General features: G+C 41.7%; 1 protein-coding gene across 2 annotated transcripts in view; it reads right to left on the bottom strand.

Moving 5' to 3' along the window:
- Window positions 1-17,836: 17,836 nt before the first annotated feature.
- The window catches only part of ccdc125 (coiled-coil domain containing 125), a 32,607-nt gene continuing 28,926 nt past the window's right edge, over window positions 17,837-21,517 (bottom strand). For both annotated transcript variants that reach the window (XR_015107832.1, XM_086169133.1), the window contains exon 14: window positions 17,837-20,822. Coding sequence is in view for 1 of the 2 variants with exons in the window: in XM_086169133.1 (XP_086025259.1) it covers window positions 20,478-20,822 (345 nt within the window). In the remaining variant the exon portion in view is untranslated. The remainder of the gene's footprint in view (window positions 20,823-21,517) is intronic.

Genomic DNA, 21,517 nt, shown 5'->3' with positions numbered 1-21,517 from the left:
TGCTCATTAAACTTTAGCAAATTCTCAGAATTAAAACATCAATTGCCAAAGTAAGACAAGATGTTATTGGCTTTTTTGGAGCAACTGTTACCACATTATCTATGTATAATGCATAATACTTACATCAGAAAGTGTTTGCCATTGGGCGGAAACCCTTTTATTATTGTAATTATTGGTGAAAATAGCAGATCTACAAGCTCACAGTGTGAAATATCTTAAACTTATACAGGGTTTCCATGGGTCATCTAAAAGCATTAGATGTCATTAATAAGATTTTACAAAAATGAAGGCCTTAAATACCATTAAAAAGCATTAAATTCATTAAATTCATTAAATGCATTAAAAATTTAAATACGCTTGATGATTGTATACACATTGTTATTTGTAATTTATTTTGATTAGGCAATACAAACATTTCATAATGTTGATCGGAATAACGTGATGATCGGTGATGATTTACAGGTGGAACTTTAGCTCATACCCGCAGAAACCCTGTTATAGTTCTGCTATTTCACAACTTACGTGTGACATTCTTCTACAATAAAATGGGGTATCAGTTCATGAACAAAACAGTTGAAATGAATCTCAAATGGTTACAAGAGGGTACTTGCTGGTCAAAGCTATTTTCCATTGTTTTGATCAATATCCATGCCCTAACAGATGTGCTGATTCTGTTTTGTTTCCTTTTGTTTTGTTTTTGGCAGAGCCAATGAAAAGTTAAAAGATTGCAGATCATGTGAATATGTTTTCTTAGGGGGTGAGTTTAATTGGAGCTAGAGTGAACTTTTAGATCATAACCATACAGTGCCTCGTCCAGCGTCTTGGGCTCTGAGGCAGCTGGGTTCTTCCCATGGTATGGTGGATGTATGGAGAAGGATGCACACAGGCTGCAGACAATTCACATGATCCTGTGCACAGGACAGCAAAATCCTCCAAGCCCATCTTCACCGTTTTACGTATTTGAAAACCATTTTAACATCGTGAAAATGCAGGTTAGACTTTACCTGCAGGTTTTACTGTTCGGTTTCAATTCATAATGAAAGGTTTAAAGACTTCTTCTTCTTCTTTCGACTTTTCCCTTCAGGGTTCACCACAGCGAATAAACTTTCTCCATCTAGCCCTATTTTCTGTGTTATGACCCTTAATATGCATATTAATTCTTCTTTACAAAGCAGGTTGACAGTTGGGCTGAGTTGGTCAGTATAATAATAAGGTAACCACTGTGTTCAGTTCAGTATATCTCTGTTACATTATGTCTGTCTTAAAAAGGTACAGCATTAAAAAAAAAAAACATACACATGTGAGTTTGTATGCTAATGATTATTTAAGTTATGACATGGTGTGACAAAAGAGTACTTTCGTTTATGTGATGTGATGTATTAGACTTTGAGTTTTGCATTTTGTGCCTCTGGTTGTGCTATTGTGTATCAAGGAATGCTGGGATATGTATGGCAAGTTCTGGTATTGCAAAGCAGCAAGAGTGACTGCATCCTATGAGTTATTAGGGAAATACACCACAGATACAAAAGGAAAATGTGCAGAAAGAATAATAGTATGTATGTGGCTGAAAAACAAAGTCAGCTGATCTTTGGAGGATTAAATCAATGTTGAAAATGGTAGAAAATGGTAGAAAAATGGTAGAAAAAAACGAAAAAGAAAAGAAAAAGAACCCTTCTCATTATTGTATTTTTTTATCCTTTGTCACATTCCATTTGAGAAACCTTGCTGGTTGGCTGTCCTAAACAACCTCAGTGTCCATAAGTGGTTTTAGTCCTTCAGAATCAAAATCAGAATCAGAATCAGAATCAGAATACTTTATTGATTTCCAAGGGGAAATTGCTATTTGTTTGAAGCAGCTCCTGCTCACGGAATCTTCATCTTCTTTTTTCGGCTTTTCCCTTCTGGGGTCGCCACAGCGAATCAACTTTCTCCATCTAACCCTATTCTCCGTATCCTCCTCTCTCACATCAACTACCTTCATATCCTCCCTCACTACGTCCATAAATCTTCTCTTTGGTCTTCCTCGAGACCTCTTGACCGGCAGCTCCAGCATCCGTCTACCAATATATTCACTATCCTCCTCTCTACCATCAACTACCTTCATATCCTCCCTCACAACATCCATAAATCTTCTCTTTGGTCTTCCTCGAGACTTCTTGCCTGGCAGCTCCAGCATCCGTCTACCAATATATTCACTATCCCTCCTCTTTACATGACCGAACCATCTCAGTCTGGCTTCTCTGACCTTCTCTCCGAAACATCTAACATGTGCTGTTCCTCTGATAGACTCATTCCTGATCCTTTCCATCCTGGTTACTCCCAAAGAGAACCTTAACATCTTCATCTCTGCAACCTTTAGTTCTGCCTGCTGTCTTTTGGTCATTGTAACAGTTTCTAGGCCATACAGCATTGCTGGTCTCACCACTGTCTTGTACACCTTTCCTTTTATTCTGGCAGATAGTCTTTTATCACATAGTACCCCTGACACTTTTCTCCACTCATTCCAACCTGGTTGGACCCGTCTCTTCACCTCTTTTCCACACTCTCCGTTGCTCTGGACTGTTGACCCTAAGTATCTGAAATCCTCAAGCTTCTTGATCTCAACTCCCTGTAGCCTCACCGTTCCACCCGAGTTCCTCTCATTCACACACATATATTCTGTTTTGCTGCGACTAACTTTCATTCCTCTCCTTTCCAGAGCATATCTCCACCTCTAGATTTTCCTCTCTCAATACCTTTCCCTCATCTCCCTGAACTCCTGTCTGTTCTCTTCAGTCCTCTCAGTATCCCACCTCTTCATTGCTAACCGCTTTCTCTGTATATACTCCTGTGCTTCCTCATTCCACCACCAAGTCTCCTTATCTACTTTCCTTCCAGATGACACACCAAGTACTCTTCTACCTGTCTCCCTGATAACACTAGCTGTTATTGTCCAATCATCTGGAAGCTCACCCTAACCACCCAGACCCTTTCTCAACTCCTCCCTGAAAACCATACAACACTCCCCCCTTTTCAGTTTCCACCACTTTGTCCTCTGCTCTGCCTTTGTCCTCTTTACCTTCCTTGTCACCAGAGTCATCCTACAAACCACCATCCTATGCTGTCTGGCTACACTCTCACCTACAACTACTTTGCAGTCACTGATCTCTTTCAGGTTACCTCGTCTATACAAGATGTAGTCTATCTGTGTGCTCCTACCTCCACTCTCATATGTTACCCTATGTTCCTGTCTTTTCTGGAAAAAAGTGTTCACTACGGCCATTTCCATTCTTTTTGCAAAATCTACCACCATCTGTCCCTCTGCATTCCTATCCTGGATACCAAATCTGCCCATCACTTCTTCATCCCCTCTATTGCCTTCACCAACATGTCCATTGAAGTCTGCACCAATTACCACTCTCTCATTTCTGGGAATATTCTGCATCACTTAAGCTAACTCATTCCAGAACTTCTCCTTCTCTTCGGATTCATATCCCACCTGCAGGGCATAGCCACTGACAACATTGAGCATCACACCTTCAATTTCGAGTTTCAGACTAATAAGTCTATCTGACATTCTTTTCACCTCTAGGACATTCCTAACAAACTCCCCTTCAAGATAAGTCCTACTCCATTTCTCTTCTTGTCAGTACCATAATAGTACAACTTAAAGCCTGCTCCTAAGCTTCTAGCCTTACTACCTTTCCACCTGGTCTCCTGGACACACAGTATATCCACCTTCCTTCTCTGCGTCATGTCGGCCAACTCTCTACCTTTTCCTGTCATAGTCCCAATATTCAAAGTCCCTACTCTCGGTACCAGGTTCTTTCCTTTCCTCCTCTCTCTCTGCTTCCGAACACGCCTCCCTCCTCTTCTTGTTCTTGTTCTTCGACCCACAGTAGCCCAATTTCCATTAGTACCCTGTAGGTCATCAGTACCAATCGCAGTCATTGTTAACCCGGTCCACGACTGATCGGGTATGATATGGTTATGGTTGACTCGCATGTTTGGTTTTGCCAAAAGTTTTATGCCGGATGCCCTTCCTGACACAACCCTTTGCATTTATCCGGGCTTGGGACCGGCACAGGGAGACACTGCTCCGTGCCCCCCCAAGGCAGGCATGGGGAGACACGGGACAGTGCTGCCCTGAGGCTGCATTCTGCCCTGAGGCTGCATTCTGCCCTGAGGCTGCATTCTGCCCTGAGGCTGCATTAAAGAAGTGCTTAATTATTCAAGGATGGGTTTTAGACAGAAGAAAGATGATTTTACCTGTTTAAGGCAATGGTAGCACCATAGAAAGGTTCTGATCAGACTGTTCAGTTGGCAGCACATTCAAAATGTTACATGTCCAGATGTGTCAAGGATCTGTAGACTGACATTGTGGAACAAGAACGAATGAGTGAGTCCTTGGAAAATCTATGGCTCTTTGAGACCCTCAAAAGCAAAAAATACCTTAGCCAACTTGCTAGACAAAAAGACGGGGTGCGCTGGTCATGTACCATGTCAAGATTATCACAGAGACGGATACTGCATACAGAGAAGCTACTGCAGCTTCTTTGGCTTGGAGAGGAAATATGGGCAGAGGAAGCTGATCCCCTCCATGCTGTCAGACAAGGGGCAGGAGCTAACTGAATAAGAAGTTGAGTTCTACTCAAGCTTGACACAAGCAAGTCGACAATATCTGTGGAAAATTACCTCAGTTACCATCAGGCTGATGGTTTAATTTTGTAAAGCATATTGGGAAATTTTGCGCCAATGATGTGTTTAGATGACTTCAATGACAGTCTGGCTGAAGGTTCACTGCCACTGTTGTGCAGGAAGGCCATCATTGCCCTCTTTCCAAAATAGGCAACTTACAACGGATAAAAAAACTGGCCAACTGTGTCTCTCCTCTTCACCAAAAAAAAATTATATTTTCCTAATTCAGGCCATTTTGAAACATGGACTTTATCACATTTGACCAAGAAAAGGCATTTGACTGTGTTGAACACCACTTCCTATGGAAGAGGATGGCTGGGTTTTGGTTCAGTGCATGTCTTAATGCTAAGATGAAATTGTTTTACAGTGGCATTGAGAGTGTGCTGAAGATTAATGGTTGCTTGTGTGCTTGTTTTAGGGTGCATAGAGGTGTGTGGCAGGGGCAGTGCACTGTCTGGAATGCTCTATCCACTCTTTCTGGAAAGCCTCCATCACAAACCAATATCCACCTCATGCTTTTTCCAGGTTGCAATACCAAAATTATTTTATCTCGCCATGCTGATGATGTTGTTGTCTTAATTAATCACCAGAATGTCATCAACACATTAGCAAAAATGAAGGAAAACTTTGCCTTTATATCCTCTGCCAAAATAAACTTGGTAAGATTGAAGTCCTTGCAGTGGGAGAGTGGCATGGAGCCCTCCCTGTCCTCCCCCAGAACGTACTTTGGAGGCGAGATGGGATAAAGTACCTTGATGTTTCTCCAGGGGGTGATAAAGTTGTTAGGAAGAATTGGGAAGACTCACCAAAAAACAGACAAAAAGCTGGCAAAGCAGAGCAGGCTACACTCCAAAATCTCATAATGAGTATAAGTGTTGGTTTTAAACAACTTGATGGCTTCCCCACTGTGGCACCGGCTAGTCTGTCAAGACCCTCCATCAGGTATTTTGGCGAAAGTGCAAGACCCAAGACCAAAATCCTTATTTTTTTTTTTTTTTATGGTTTGCATGGAGTTCCACAGTTGGCTTTTCTTGTTTTACACAGAAACCAGAGGGGTCAGAGCCTTGTCCACCCAGCCTGAAGGACAGCCATGTTTACAGAATAAATTGTTCAGGGATACCTTGCATGACCTCCCGATTTAGTTCAGAGGGAAGTGGCCAGCTCCATCTTCAGACACATTCATAACTGATTAACATAAACTGATTTTAGATTATTAAAGCTTTGTGGGTAATCTAGCTTTTACCAGAGTCTTTTTAAATCTTGTTCTCTTTTGGAATGGTGCAGACTGAAAAGAACTGTCTTGTTTCACTGGCTGCTGATGGAGCTGCAAGCGTGCAGTAACAGGCTGTTTGTGAACTGCAGCTCCACACAGGGCCTAATAGCAGCCTTATACAGCACAAACACTGTGATTTTTAAACACCTGGTAAGATTCAGCAGTGCCAGCGCTCATTTGTGACCAAGTGTTGAGCTTTCTGTTAAGAAATTGTTCTACCCGGATGGTAGAAAGGACCTTGGAGCTGTGGAGGTTTTAAAGACCCAAGGGGACCCCTCCTGAGTACCAACAACAACAAAGTCAGATTAACACTACAGTCTCTGCATACATTGTATGAAAGCTGTCTGAAAATTGTATTTCATCGTTTTACAAAACAATTTCCAAAACGTTTTACTATTTTTTAGCCTCTTTATAGATGTTTTTTAACCTTTTTGGCATCACTTTTTTTTATTTGCAGCATCAAATATGACAAAAACAACAGATTCAAATGCTAACCTTTAAACGTTCGTATTGGGAAAATTAAAGTGGCTATTTATTAAACTTGGAGCGAAAGATTGCGTTCTGGGTGTAAACTTGGCTCTGTGGCCTTGTGGAAGGACAATGTGGTGGCAAGGCTGAAGTTGGCGTTCACCATCCACAAGGACTAGGCTGACTACTAATGGACCTTTTGGTTTGTGCTGCTTGGCTGGAGGTAAGCTGCAGCTCCACATCAGAACTGAAGTACGAAGACTGATTTTAAAGCATCTAGTGGATGCAGCGTGGCCAGCACTCCCTTATACTGAAGCAGTTAGCTCTCAATTAGGGGTTCAATAGGAGTTCTCCTTCCATAAGGCCACAGGGATTTTGAATCCATTTTTTGAGCAATGGGTAGATCAGTACAATCCTTGGATGAGTTTTTTTTTCACTTTAATGGTGCTGTTATTGTGTCCTCAATTGTAAAATTAAGTGTTTTTTTTAGAATTATTATTATTATTATTGTTATTAACATGAACCAGAAATAAAACAATTTTTTTAGATCACTAATTCAAATGAACCAATTACACTGCTCTTCTCTGAACAGTTGGATCAACTCTGGCAGGATACCATCAATAGCCTCAAAAAGGTAACCTGGACCTCTGGTGTTTTCAGTTCGGATTGCTGCCTCTGTGGTCACCCTAGTCCACAGCAATCAGCTGGAGCGATTAGTGAATGTGCAGGTGAGGAAGCGGTTTGCACTACCCAGATGCCTCACCAGTAACGACTGTACAACAATGGAGCCCTCTTCCTGCCAATATTAGCCTGGTGGATGAATACAAATGTTCTTTCACTGGCCGATAACTGCAAACAAAGGTCGCAAGGAAAGGCAGACAATACTGTGCCATACCTGAAGGAGGCTCTGTGTCTTAGTAGGTGCCTATTGTGCCTAACAAATTAACAGAGCTTTTCATGGAGCTGGATAGGTGCACGGATTTCGTATACAAATAAAGGTAAGATCGCAACTAGTTATCAGTTTTATGAAAAAGGAAAAGAAAGAGACTACTTAAAAAAACTTAGGTGAATTCTCTTTTTATTGTTATTCTCTTATTCGCAACTTATATGAAAATTTATTAGAGCACAATAATATAATGTTACAAACAAGAAAAAGTTTGAGGGCAAAAACTGAAAGTACATATGTTTGTACATACATTATGAATTGTTTGGACCACACAGAGGGGGCACAGCACATTTGCTCTGTGGAGCAACCACACTTCCCACCTTGTCAGGAAGGCGCGCCAGTGTTTGTACTTCCTCAGGAGACTGAGGAGGGCAGGACTTGGAGGCTTAGTCCAAACTGCCTTTTACAGGTGAGTGGTGGACAGTGTCCTCTGCCCCTGCATCACTGTGTGGCATTGATAGCTGCTCTGTGGCAGAGAAAAAGGGCCTCACATGGTGGTTAAAGCTGCACAGAGGATCGTTGGAGGCAGCTTTCTAACTACCATGGACGTCTTCACCACCAGATGCACAAGGAGGGATAGCCAAATCATGAAGGATCCCATCTGTCCTGCACACACACTTTTCGTTCCCGCGGAGCATCCAGAGCAGGACCACCAGAATGAAGAGCAGCTTCTTTCCCACAGCAGTGAGACTGCTCAACAGTGGTGCTGCTCCGTAGCCTGCTCAACAGAACAACAGACTTGTTTTTTTTACCTCATGCCATTTTTGCACAAACCAAACTTTTAGCAATACAAACTTTGCATTTTCACCTGATGTACTTGACTTGCAGGTACATACAGTAACTACATAGCACTTTCATCAACCATTCTGTATTATCTTCTGTATATTGTTCAAAGAGATTTTTTGGTGCATTTGGTGCATTTTGGTGCATTATTTTATCTTATCTATATTATTGAATTACTTTTTACTTATTATCCGTGCACTGTGCATATCTCACAAACATCAATTGCATTATATCTATATCATTGCTTCTGGCTGTCTACCGGGCCTCTTGAAACTGATTTCATTCCATTCTTCCAGAGTGGAATGACAATGAAAACCCTTGAATCCCTTGAATCCTTGATTCTTATCTTTTGTATCTTCATGCTATAAAATAAACGCCAAATATTTTTCTGTGTATGTGTTTGTGTTGGCGTGTGTAGGGCTGTGAGTGAGAGGAATGCTGATGAGATATAAAACATTACTTGTAGTCAATATGCATTCTGCTAACTGGATGGGGAATAAAATAATCTTTTGTAGAGTAGAGTAGAACTTTATTACCATTGCACATGTCACAGGTACAAAGCAACAAAATAGATTTCAGTTTTCAGCCTATCCAAGAAACATAAAAAGACAGTGACATAACAGGGGATTATGAAATGAATGGAATGAAAACTGCTGATGGCAAGGGATGCATGGGATTAGTAAAATAAACTCCTCAGCACACAAGTAACATGATAAAAAGGCATTACAACAGTACTTGAAGACTTGCACATGTGGGAGGCTGTTGGGGAGGGAAGGTGTCGCAGCACAGACGCTGGAGGCCATACACACAGCCAAACAAAGGCACATCACACCGACCCTCTGTATGCTGCAACAAGGGGAAGGAGGGGGGTGGGAGCCAAGAAGGCATGGGGTTGAAGGTGTGTTTGTATGTGTAAGCCCATGGACTTCATCTCCACTCAGTGCTACCCTTTTGTCTCTACCCTTTAACTTATGACGAGGACATGGCCGTTGCTGTGGAGACAACTTCGGATACTGAAGCAAAGTTCACAGCAGCAAGCCAAGCTGACAATTACTCCAAGTTGACATCCATTCCTACAAAGAGCTCATCCTGTCTACAAGCTCTTTGCAAAAATGGATGTGTCCTTACAATTGTAAATCTGACTCCTAAGCAGTCAATGCCTCATCAACCCTGAACCTCACCCAACACCACTGATACCGAGAATGGGTCATGAAAGACACAGACATCTCCAAAAGTGATACAAGGCCAAGCAAAGATCCTGGAAGACAATCTGGTGATTGCAAACCAAATAGACATGGTGGGCAAGAAGCAGAAGACAGTCACTGTTGTGGATGTAGCAATCTCAAGTGAAAGCAAATTCAGCAAGAGAGGGCACAAAAAGCAAAAGATATACTAGGGTCTCACAGAGGAATTAGAGATGTTGTGGGACATGAAAGCAAAAGTGGTGCGAGTACTGATTGGGTCAATTGTGCACTAACTCCCGACGGGGAATGGCTCCAGTAGATTCCAGGAAGAACATCTGAGATCTCTGTCCATCCTGGTCACTCCAAAAGAGAACCTCAACATCATCGTCTCTGCAACCTCTAGCTCTGCCTCCTGGTTTTTGGTGTTTGTAACTTTTTCCAGGCCATACAGCATCGCTGGTCTCACCAATGTCTTGTACACCAATCCTTTCATTCTGGCTGATAGTCTTCTATCAATTAGTATGCCTGACATTTCTCTCCAGCCATTCCAACCTGCTTGAACCTGTCTCTTCAACTCTTTTCCACACACTCCGTTGCTCTGGACTGTTTACCCCAAGTATCTGAAATCCTCCAACTTCTTGATCTCCACTCCCTGTAGCCTCACCATTCCACCTGATCTCCTCTCATTCACACACATATATTCTGTCTTGCTGCGACCGACCAACTTTCATTCCTCTCCTTTCCAGCGCATACCTCCACCTCTCTAGATTTTCCTTAACCTGTTTTCTGCTCTCATTACAGACCACAATGTCATCTTCAAACATCATGGTCCTTGGAGATTCCTGTCTAACCTCATCTGTCAGCCTGTCCATCACCACTGCAAACAAAAAGGGGCTCAGAGCTGATCCCTGATGGAGTCCCACCTCCTCCTTGAACTTCACTGTTACCCCTACAGCACAATGCGCCACTGTCTCACAGCTAGCATGCATGTCCTGCATGTCTAACATACTTCTCTGCCACTCCAGATGTCCTCATACAATACCAGAGCCCCTCTCATGGCACCCTGTCACACAGTTTTTCTAGGTCTACAAAAACACAATGTAACTCCCTCTGGCCTTCTCTGTACTTCTCTGTTAGTATTCTCAAAGCAAATACTGCATCTGTAGTACTCTCTCTATATATGAAGCCATACTGCTGTTCACAATTTCATTTTCCATCATCATCAGCTCCTCAAAATACCCTCTCCATCTTCCCATCACTCTTCCAGCATCTGTCAATACATTTCATACAAGTCATCATACACCCTTTGTTTTGCCTTTGTTACATCTATCTTTACCTTGCACTGTATCTCCCTGTACTCCTGTCTGTTCTCTTCAGTCCCCTCAGTGTCCCAATTCTTCTTTGCAAACCACTTTCTCTGTATATACTCCTGCACTCCTCATTCCACCACGGAGTGTCCTTTTCTACTTTCCTTCCGGATGCCACACCAAGTACTCTCTTACCTGTCTCCCTGATAACACTAGCTGTTGTTGTCCAATCATCTGGAAACTCTCCCAGACCACCTAGAGCCTTTCCCAACTCCCCCCTGAAAACCGTACAACACTCCTTCCTTTTCAGCTTCCACCACTTCCTTGTCACCAGGGTCATACAACAAACCAGCATCCTATGCTGTCTGGCTAAGCTCTGACCTACAAATACTTTGCAGTCACTGATCTCTTTCAGGTTACCTCGTCTATACAAGATGTAGTCTATCTGTGTGCTCCTACCTCCGCTCTTATATGTTACCCTATCTTCCTGTCTTTTCTGGAAAAAAGTCTTCACTACAGCCATTTCCATCCTTTTTGCAAAATCTACCACCAGCTGTCCCTCTGCGTTCCTCTCCTGTATACCAAATCTGCACATCACTTCTTTATCTCCTCTATTGCCTGCGCCAACACGACCATTGAAGTCTGCACCAATTACTACTCTCTCATCTCTGGGGATATTCTGCATCACTTCATCTAGCTCATTCCAGAACTTCTCCTTCTCCCAAACTCACATCCCCACCTACCCCGCAGGTGGGATGTAGTAAAGTACTAAACTCTGTAATCACAGGAGCATCCATCTTCATTGATTATCATGTCCATGTATTGATGCTGAGGGACTCTGCCCAATGCATCAGAGAATATTGCAACTGTATTTTTATGTTGCAAATGGGCATAAAGACAGGGCTGAAAAGAAAGAAGGAGAGAGGAAAACTGCAGCCCAACTGAATTAATTGCCCTCATCTGCACAACAGAGGGTCAGATGTATACAGGTACTGAATTTCTAACCTCTCTGTTCTTATCATGACCAAATTGTATCTGGGCATCAGTTTTGTATAGGTTTCCGAGTACCCAACATCTAATCAATTTAAAACTTAAAAAATATGCAAGAACCACCCCTTTTTTCCAGGGCAGATATGAATAGTGAATGGGAGGGAAAAAGAGTGTCAGGGCAGAGGTATCACATGCCATTCTCCCGCCTAAATTAAAATAAAAGCATATGCATAAGTATATGCATCATTTCAGGGTGCTTTATGGACTAAGCATGTATATTTTGAGATTACCGAGGCCTAGTATAAGCAACTCTAATAAGTAATAAGTAAACCCCTTTATGATATGGAAGACTCCTGGAGCAGGGGCCAGCTGGTGGCTGAGTGGTTATCCGCCTACTTTTGCTGAGAGTACAAAGGTGTACTGTAATTTTGCATAACAAATGTTAAGTTTATCTTTTAAAACCCTGGATAGAGCTCTGCATGTGGGACTAGAAAAACCCATATTCTGAGTCTCTAGGGCGTTCTTCACACTGTTCTCCGTACAAACTATCTGTCTTGAAAGATTGATGGGAGATAGGATTTTTACTTCCTTTCCAAGTTCAATGCATACTTTAAAAGGGTGTTAACAACAGCTACATGGCTACAGAGTACCAATCAGAAAAAAGTTAATGTCAGATTTGCTGCTACTAAGTCCAATTTAAAACCCCATAAACTTCTTTTTCTCAACAGCAAAAACTTTTAAAGTAAATTAAGACTTGTTTATCTTCTCTAGCAGGAAGGGCAAGAACACCTCCCGAACATCTGATGCCCAGTTCATGGCACCTGCTCAATCTTAAATGATTCGTGGGGATTATCACTTCATTTGTGAAACTGTTTGACCTCTGAATTAAACATAGGAGAGCTAGATGGAGCTCTGGGCTGAAATTAAACTTTTGCTTATCAAATGCTTGCAACTAACAGTTTTAACAGAATGAGTGAAGAGCAGATATTGATACGAAACAAGTTGAATCAGTAAATCAGTCTTAGAACTGTAGACCTGAGCCTTTTGCAGGGACTGCAGCCAGGTATAGGAGCTGATTGGAGGAAAAAAGAAAGAGAATGGGATGGCGGGTGGCTGATCGTAAACTACTAACTATAAACTCACTACCAGCGTATCTAAGAGATGTCTGGACACCTCTGAAATCATTTGATTCAGGAAGCCTCTCCAGTTCTTATTGATTTATTAATCACTCCACCAATAAACGAACAAACACTGACCTTTTCATAGACCCCCACCCCCTCCCTATTCATCCAACCACTCCTAAATGGGCAAAATTGATCATTTAATGGAACATCAAGGCCACACAGATTATTTGTCAGCATTTTGTCGTGCATGTCCCCTTATATGGTGGGGGTCAATACATTGACCTTACCCAAAGAAGAGTATAAACAAGCACAGACAGGCGGAATGCCATTTTAACCTCCATCAGCACATTCAGCAGCTATTAAGACTGTAGGCATATGAGGACATATTGACTATGGGAATGTCTCTATGCTGCTCTTGAAAGCCTAGGACTGACATGTAACACTGTGCCAAGTTAGTTAGCTTATCTACAAATCTTGGTGAAAAAGTTATATGCCTTAATAGTTGTATAACTTTGGGTCTGTAGTGCATTCTCTATGCTCTCTTTACCAAATACCCATCAACATTTTGTCATTTGATTATAACGTTGGACAATAATTTCCGTTTTGATAAAAGTCATATTCAACTGAGAACCACAAAATGTTCGTTTTTTTAGAGGACCAAAATAAATAGTGATGTCTATAAGTTTATTTACATGTGCATTTGATATGCATAGATTTGACACAACTCTAAGACCAAAATAAACATATGAATAACCTATGAGAATTGGGGTGTTTTGGGACATTGGGACTGAATTGAATAACACCTACATGAGACTTTTTAATACAGGGGACATCCACTGAAAAAAGATTTTAGAAAATGTAAAATGACACAAATTTCCCGATACAAAGGCTTTTTTTTTTCCAAAAACGACTTAGTGGTTGAGAACGTATGAAAAGAGATGAAATAAGACATCTCAGAGCAGTATGACCCTATTTATATACTCATTTACATTGTGTTGTGAGCCATGCCTTTCATTCAAGATAAGCTAGCACATATGACCCCATGAACGCGTTAAAATATGTTTCTGTTACAGAGGAAGGCTATAGTCCTAAATACTAAAGTGAAACCAGGCCAGCTGGAACAAATAATAGTGACTGTGAGGGCTCAGAGGTTACAGTATTGTGTCTGATCACTGCAGGCATTAACTCAACCCAGCACAGTAAATATAGGAGGGTCATGGAAACAAATTAACAATGGGGTTTCATCCCAGGTCTGTGGCATGCAGTACTAGCCTGATGTCAGAGAGTACTGGCCTGCTCAATGGATGTCAGTGACTGGCCCACTAATGGAGCAAGACATGGAGCATAATGCAGCAACTAGATCTCAGGCCGGCAGGAGTAATGAGTCGTAAATCCTGCAGCCTGGAGCACAAATCTGTCAAAACCCAGCAGTGTATCGTGGGTTAATTTTTTTCATACATTTCCACTCGCCATGCCTTCACTCCAAGTGTACCCATGTGTCTGATTTTTTGTGTACTGATCAAAAAAATAAAGGGAACACAAAACAATGTAACTCCAGCCAATCACACTTTGGTGAAATCAAACTGTCCACAAGCAACACTGATTCATTTGGACTTGTTTTAAGGGCAATACAGCAAAGTTGGATCAGCCTGTAGTGTGTTTTTCCACTTTCATTTTGAGTGTGACTCCAAATCCTGACCTCCAAGGGTTAATAAATTCAATTTCCATTGATAATTTTTGTGTGATTTTGTTGTCAGCACATTCAACTATGTAGAGAACAAAGTATCTATTAAGAATATTTAATTCATTCTAGGAAGTGTTATTTTAGTGTTCTCTTTATTTTTTTGAACAGTGTATATTTGTGTGAGTTAGTTCAATCTCCCTTCAGGCCTCATTGCTGCTGCCACTCAGCAGTTCAGAGTGAGATGCAGCCAGCCATACTAAAAACCATTTTCCTTTTTAATTAATCAAGCCAATACCACACCGCGACTCTTGTCAGGGCCCAGCAGCACAGTTTAAACTCCAAATCAATTGCCCAGGGTTGAGAGCTCACTGGCTGTCAATATTTTCCAAAGTGCATAAAAACAGAGGTGCTAGAGGATCAAGCTGCCCCAAATAAAGTGCCCTGGGGAAGCAGGGTGGCCTCAAAAGCCACTGCCTGCAGCAAGTGTATTGGCCAGGCTACCAGGCTCTTTTGTTCCTGCTAGCTGGGGCTGTCGAGAGGACGAGGAACAATGACCCACTGAGCGGGGTCACTTCTGCCTGCGGCACATTAAGTATTTGTATTCAAACAAGGAACATACTCAACTCTCACAAAGCCACAGAGGGGCTGGAAATCAGTTTAAATAATCCCTAAAATTTAGAGATAGATTGTGTGATGATGTGTTACAATCTGGAAGAAGAGGTGTATTAAATATAGTCAAAGGATGTTCAAATTTTTCTGGTAAATTGAATTTAGTCATTAAGTTTTCACCAGGCATTAGTTATTGGCATAATCTTTCAATGTCATGATGCAATTTCATATTGTTAGAGGACCAAGGACTCACGACACTGGACAAATATATGGGGAACTCCCTATGTACGATTCAGACTGAAAACACTAATGACTCAACTGTTGAGGACGACGATAATGTTGTATGGAGTGTTATCTGTAAACTATGTACCAACATGGCGTGATGATGCTGATGTGTTTAACATTGTTCGTAATCTCATAATTAGGAGGGAATCGTTAGAGTTTTCTCACTATATTTATAACTATGTTATTTCAATTACTCACACGATGACAACCAGACATGTTTTCTTTCTTTGAGCACAGCCATTCGTGAACAGGAACGTATCCTCCATAAGCATAATTTTGTTTCTGAAGCACAGTACAGTTGTCCTTGAACTAGGAACCTATCCTCCCTGAGCATATCATCCTTGGACAACACATCACAAAGCACAAAGGAACTGCATAAAAAACTATGCACAGGTGCCGCATGAGCTCACCTCACTCCTGTATGACAATGCATGAACTGTATTATCCAATGAAAGTTATTATGTAAATAAACACACACATTAAAAGGCTGAGCCAGGAGGAACTAAGTGGGATTCTCTGGATCTTGCCTCCAAAGAGCACGCTGAGTCTCCCCCTCTGCAGAGCTCAAAAGAATAATTGCTTGTCTGTATTATTTCTTATGAGAACCTCAGTCTCCTCTTTACAGACTTCAACCTAGACCAGCATGAATTAGTTACTCTCCAACATGTATTTTAGGATAGGACAGGGTAGGATAAGATAGAACTTTATTGATCCCTTGGCGACGTCCTTAGTCAAACTGTGGATTTTTTTACATGTAATAATTGCACATGTACATTAATTGCACAAAATTTCAGTTTTCCCAAAGTTTAAAGAAATTAAAGATTTAAAAGCTGGCTTTGTGTCATCATAGATTTCTTTTGGCGATTTCTTCTATGAGAGCTGAAATATAAATAAAAGAGTAATTCTTGTTGTGTGACATTAGATGGCTGTGTTAATGGTTTAGTTGTGCGTTTTTAAAAGGTTTTCATGTTTTTGGGAGCTGCCCAGACACAGGAAGCTGGTGTCACAGGTTGGAAACGCCCCTTCTAAATGGAAGTCCCTGCGTTTAAAACCATGTTGTCTCTCCTCAAAGACAACCATTTATGACTCTAAATAATCACTACAAGGAGTTCAATGTCCGCTTACACTTCAATGTTGATGACTTTTATTGTATACTGTATTGTTTGTGACCTCCTCACACATGAAATGCTTTAGTTGTGGTGAAGAGGAAAATTCTATCAAGATGTGCCCATGGCAGGTCGATGTCGGGAGCGGCACTCAAATGTGAATCAGCCAAAATTGCTGCCACGGAGTGGTTGCTGGATAGTGGAGGGCAAACCCACTGCTGAGCAACCCATTAGGTAATATAGGTAAATGCACAAATGCTTGACTCCATTTGTTCATTGCAAACCTGAGCTTAGCTACAATATCAGGCATGTTTTAACAGATCAAGTTAGTTAGCTATTCGTCACGATGCCATCCTGTTCTCCACTCATTATCTGTATTAACTGTCGGAGAGTAATTCTAATTCTAAATTGAAGCATCAGTGATCATGAGGATGGTGAGGGATGAGCCCAGAACTACACGGCTGGACCTGATCCATGACCTGAAGAAAGCTGGGACCACATGCTCAAAGAAAACCATTAGTAATGCACTGCGCCATCATTAGTAATGCACTAAGCCATCATTGGTTGAAATCCTGCAGCACACACAAAGTCTCCCTGCTCAAGCCAGCACATGTCCAGGCCTGTCTAAAGTTTGCCAATGACCATCCAGATAACATTTGTCAAACTCAAGGCCAGCGGAGATTAGACCTGCCATGTCATTTAATGTGGCCCGCAAGAGCTTCAAAGTTTTGAGTGTCTAAAAATAAATACCGGTACGTCTTTTGTGTTACCAGGCCGTGAGTACAATCTGCGTCAACATTTTGACACCAAATACGGAGCTAAGTCCGCTAAAGCTAGCCTTCAAGAACAGCAACAAATTGCCCAAGAATTAAAAGGCAAACTGTGGTCGCAGCAGAGTTTGTTCACGAAATCCACAGCCAAAAACGAAGCCACAGTGAAAGCTAGCTTCATTGTAGCTGAAGAAATTGCCCACGCTTCTAAGTCTTTTTCAGAGGGGGTGTTTTTGAAGCAGTGCATGCTGAAGGTCTGTGAGCAGGTATGTCCCGACCAGCTACAGTATTTAAAAATGTCAGTTTATCAAGAGATGCCATCGCGAACCGAGTGAAGGAACTAACAGAAAATCTTACAACACAGGTGGCCGAGGAGACACGCAGCTACACAGCTTTTTCATTTGCTGTTGATGAAAGCACAGATAACATGGACACAGCGCAGTTATCAATTTTTATTAGAGCCGTAAAGTCGTACTTCTCTATCACTAAGGAGCTGTTGGATATGGCTGCAACGCATGGGACCACGACGGGACAGGACATTTTTGATGCGGTGGAGAAGTCCGTGAGTAAAAATGCATTTCAGTGGGAAAACTTGGTGGGATCAACTACAGACGGTGCACTTGCAATGTGTGGAGGAAAAGTGGGCTGTGTTGGACTAATGAAGGGGAAAATGCAAAAAATGAACTGTCACATGCCTCTGATAATGTATCAGTGCATTATCCATCAAGAAGCTTTGTGTGGGGAGGTGCTGGGGATGGAGGACATTGTCATGAAAACAGTGAACTTCATTTGGGCGCGTGGCCTGAATCACTGTCAGTTCCAGCAGTTTTTGCTGGTGATAGGCTCGGAACACCGGGATGTTCCGTACCATACAGAAGTGGGGTGGCTAAGTAGGAGCAAAGTCCTCAAGCGATTTTTTTGAGCACCGAAAAGACATTGCTCTTTTTATGCAGATTAAAGGAAAACTCATGTCTGAACTATCAGATCCAAAGTGGCTGCGTGACTTTGCTGTGTTGTGTGACAAAACCAACCATCTCGCCCAGCTGAATCAGAAGCTGCAGGGATGCAAACAAGTCATCTCGCAGATGTCCGACATGATCACAACTTTCCAGCATTAATTAGACTTATGGATGTCGCAAATGAAACAGGACAATCTTGTCCACTTTCCTGTTTGTCAGAGCATGTCAGCCTCATTACCCAAGCCTTTTCATGTGCTAATTGGCTGCCAAACCGAGTTGGTTAAAGACTGAGTTTGATCTGCACTTCTCTGACTTCAGAGCACAACAGTCTGGCTCTGATACCCCAACACCTTCAGATGGAGCTAATTGAGCTTTAAAGCGACAGTGGCCTGAGAGCAAAGTTCCAGGATGCTGCAATCCAAGACTTTTACTGTCTGATGCCCCCTGGTTTAATGACACAGCTTCGACTTCATGCTACCCGTGTTCTGTCCATGTTTGGGAGCACCTATCTTGTGCGAACAGTTTTTTTCCATAATGAATCTGAACAAAAGCAAGCATAGATCACGCTTCACAGATGATGACCTCCATGCTGTTCCACGCATTGCCTAAGCACAGGACCTGAAACCAGACATTGACACACTGGCAACGGGAAAACAGTGTCAGACATCTGGTCAGAAAACACACAGGTGAGCACTTTTTTAAAAACTGGATTAAAATATTATAAAATGTAATTCAACCAAGAAGATAAACAGTTTAACTGTGTGCTATTTAATGATTGTGCTTGCATTTTGTTTTTTGTTTATCATTTTTAGAACATGATCAATCGATAGTAGAGAGACAATCCTCTTGGTGTGTTCAAGGACAGGCAGCATCTCCTCATCAAAGACTAACCGAAAAACTTGACCAATATAGTTGTGAGTCAGTCACTGAGTCAACCTTTATCTTCATATTTTTAGTTGATTACATATTATTTATGTGTAGCTGCTGTAGTAATTATTTAATCTTTGCAGGTCTTGATGTTGCCCTCAGTGAAAATGAGTTTGACACCCTTGATCTAGATGATCCAGAGGAGGAATGGAAGGAGGTCATGTGGTCTGATGAGACAAAAATAGAGCTTTTTGACCTGAACTCCACTCAACGTGTTAGGAGAAAGAAGAAGGATGAGCATGGAGGTGGAAGCATCATTCTTTGGAGATGCTCCTGCATCGTATTAAGGGGAGGATGGATAGGACCGTGTATCGCAAGATCTTGGACAACAACCTCCTTCCCTCAGTAAGAGACTTGTAGATTGTGGCTGAGTCTACCACCATCACAACAACCTGAAACACACAGATAGGGAGTGGCTCCGTACAAGTATCTCTAGGTCCTGGAGTGGCTTAGCCAGTCTCCAGACTTGAACCTCTGAGCCATCAGTATCCCCTTTCGATGCAATTGGAACAAAATTTTTCATGGCCCCCAATAGTTAAAGCATTTTAATTTGAATTATGATACCTATATATGATACCTGTTTCAATATAATGGAACCGTCTCAAAGGGGACACTGGCATGTGCCCCGTTGGGACTGAATTTGAAAAATGGCAAAACATGATTGAAAACAAAAATCCTAAAACTTGGAAAAAAAAATACCTGTGGTCCCAATGATCAAGGCTAACCTTTTAGTGCTCCATTAGTTTTCCTATGTAGAGTTTTCACAGTTCAAACTACAGTTTGCTTGTGCACTTGTGCCAACTCTATTGATTTCAACCTCCTTCTTGTTTTGCTTAAGATAATCTTAATTATCACCCACCCATCCTCACACTCATTGAGATTTGGAGACTTTGGAGGTGAAGTCAAAAGATTCCTAAAATGTCCTAAAACCAATCCTCCACGAGAGAATACTGTTTGTATGACCAGATGAAACTTGTTTGCAATGTTTAGTTAGGGGGCACATGTTGACATAACAGCCACATGAAAGGCAGAACCTAAAGTTTCCCAGAAGACAATTACACCTCATCTACAGCCATCCTGCCATACTGTGCTTTGGAAAGTGAATATCAAATGATTTTAACTGTTGTAGAAATGGTGCTGGCTTTATTTCTCCTTATGCATTTCTTCATCCACCTGTCAGTTCGGTCCTTCTCAAGTCTTTCGATCTCCTTGTTGGCAGAGCCTCTGACCCTGGGTGGTGGCATCCTTCAGCTGGGTTGGTTTCAGACACTTCTTCGTCAGGGTTTTCGGTTGGTCTTGCAATAGAAGTATTTGGGCGGTGGAAGTCAAACCATGCCACAATCTAGAATTCTAATTGAATAAAAGAAAAAAATCACAACTGAATTTCATGAACACTGGTGTTTACAGGCCTTTTGTTTGGACTCTGAACAGGAGCTGTCACAGGCAGTTCCTGAGGCAATGTGTCCTGGCTGGTGGTGAGCATCTGATAGATCCGCTTGACTAGTGGATTGTGATAGGGTCGGTGCTTTGATCATAGGAGGTTTTGAAGGAGAGGTCTGAAAGTGTCTCTGTGTCTCTGACGTTAACTCAGATGCAATTTTGGACTTTGCTGATTGTGGCAGAAGGGAAGGTAATTTAAGATCCAGCTGTCTCTGAAGCTCTTCAGCATTCTGAGCCAGCATGACACTCACTTTTCTTTGATGGGCAAGAGCCTCCTCCTTGTCATTTAGCTGTAACAGAAAAATATCAGTTTAAAACTGCCAAATGCAACAACAGAAAGTTTCTCTATTTGTTTTGTCGCAGTGGTAGACAAAGGATCTTTGGAAACAGACATTCCTGGTTCGATTCCTGGCTCCTCCTAGTGTGTCGAAGTGTTGTTGAGCAAGACACTGAACCTCTAATTGTTTCCCTGGTGCTGGTCAAAGGCTCATGGTTCATCCATAATGGGTTAATTGCAGAAAACAAATTTCCCCATGGGGAGGATAAAATATTATTATAGCACCAAATGTGAGTAATTTGTGGATAAAATGTCCATCAATATAACTCTATGACTTTTGTCAGCTGTTCATGTAAGTACCAAAATTTACGTCAATGAAAATAATGTTTACAATTCAATATTGGTTGTACTATTTTATTAGGAATATCTGGGACGTCTACAGCAAAAAGAAATAATTGTGTCACCTTATCTTATCACCACTGCCATCACCATGCAACAGATTTTAATCAGTAAAATTACAAACTTCCCACTGAATTGACCAATTTTTCTGACTGGACACGAACCAGAAACCTTCTTACTTTCAGATGGGATTGATAACCATCATGACTGCAATTGTTTCCTTTGGGTTTTCTGGTTGCCACCCACAGTCCAAAAACAGTCACTGTGTTAAACGAAGACAAATTGACATTTTCTGTAGGTGTAAATGAG

The sequence above is a fragment of the Fistularia commersonii genome, chromosome 22, assembly GCF_037954325.1.
Source record: "Fistularia commersonii isolate RoL2024-O1a breed Wild chromosome 22, RoL_Fcom_v1.0, whole genome shotgun sequence".
In the NCBI taxonomy this organism is placed as follows: Eukaryota; Metazoa; Chordata; class Actinopteri; order Syngnathiformes; family Fistulariidae; genus Fistularia; species Fistularia commersonii.
The sequence above is the reverse complement of the archived record's forward strand: the minus strand, read 5'-3'. Positions and strand labels throughout refer to the sequence as shown.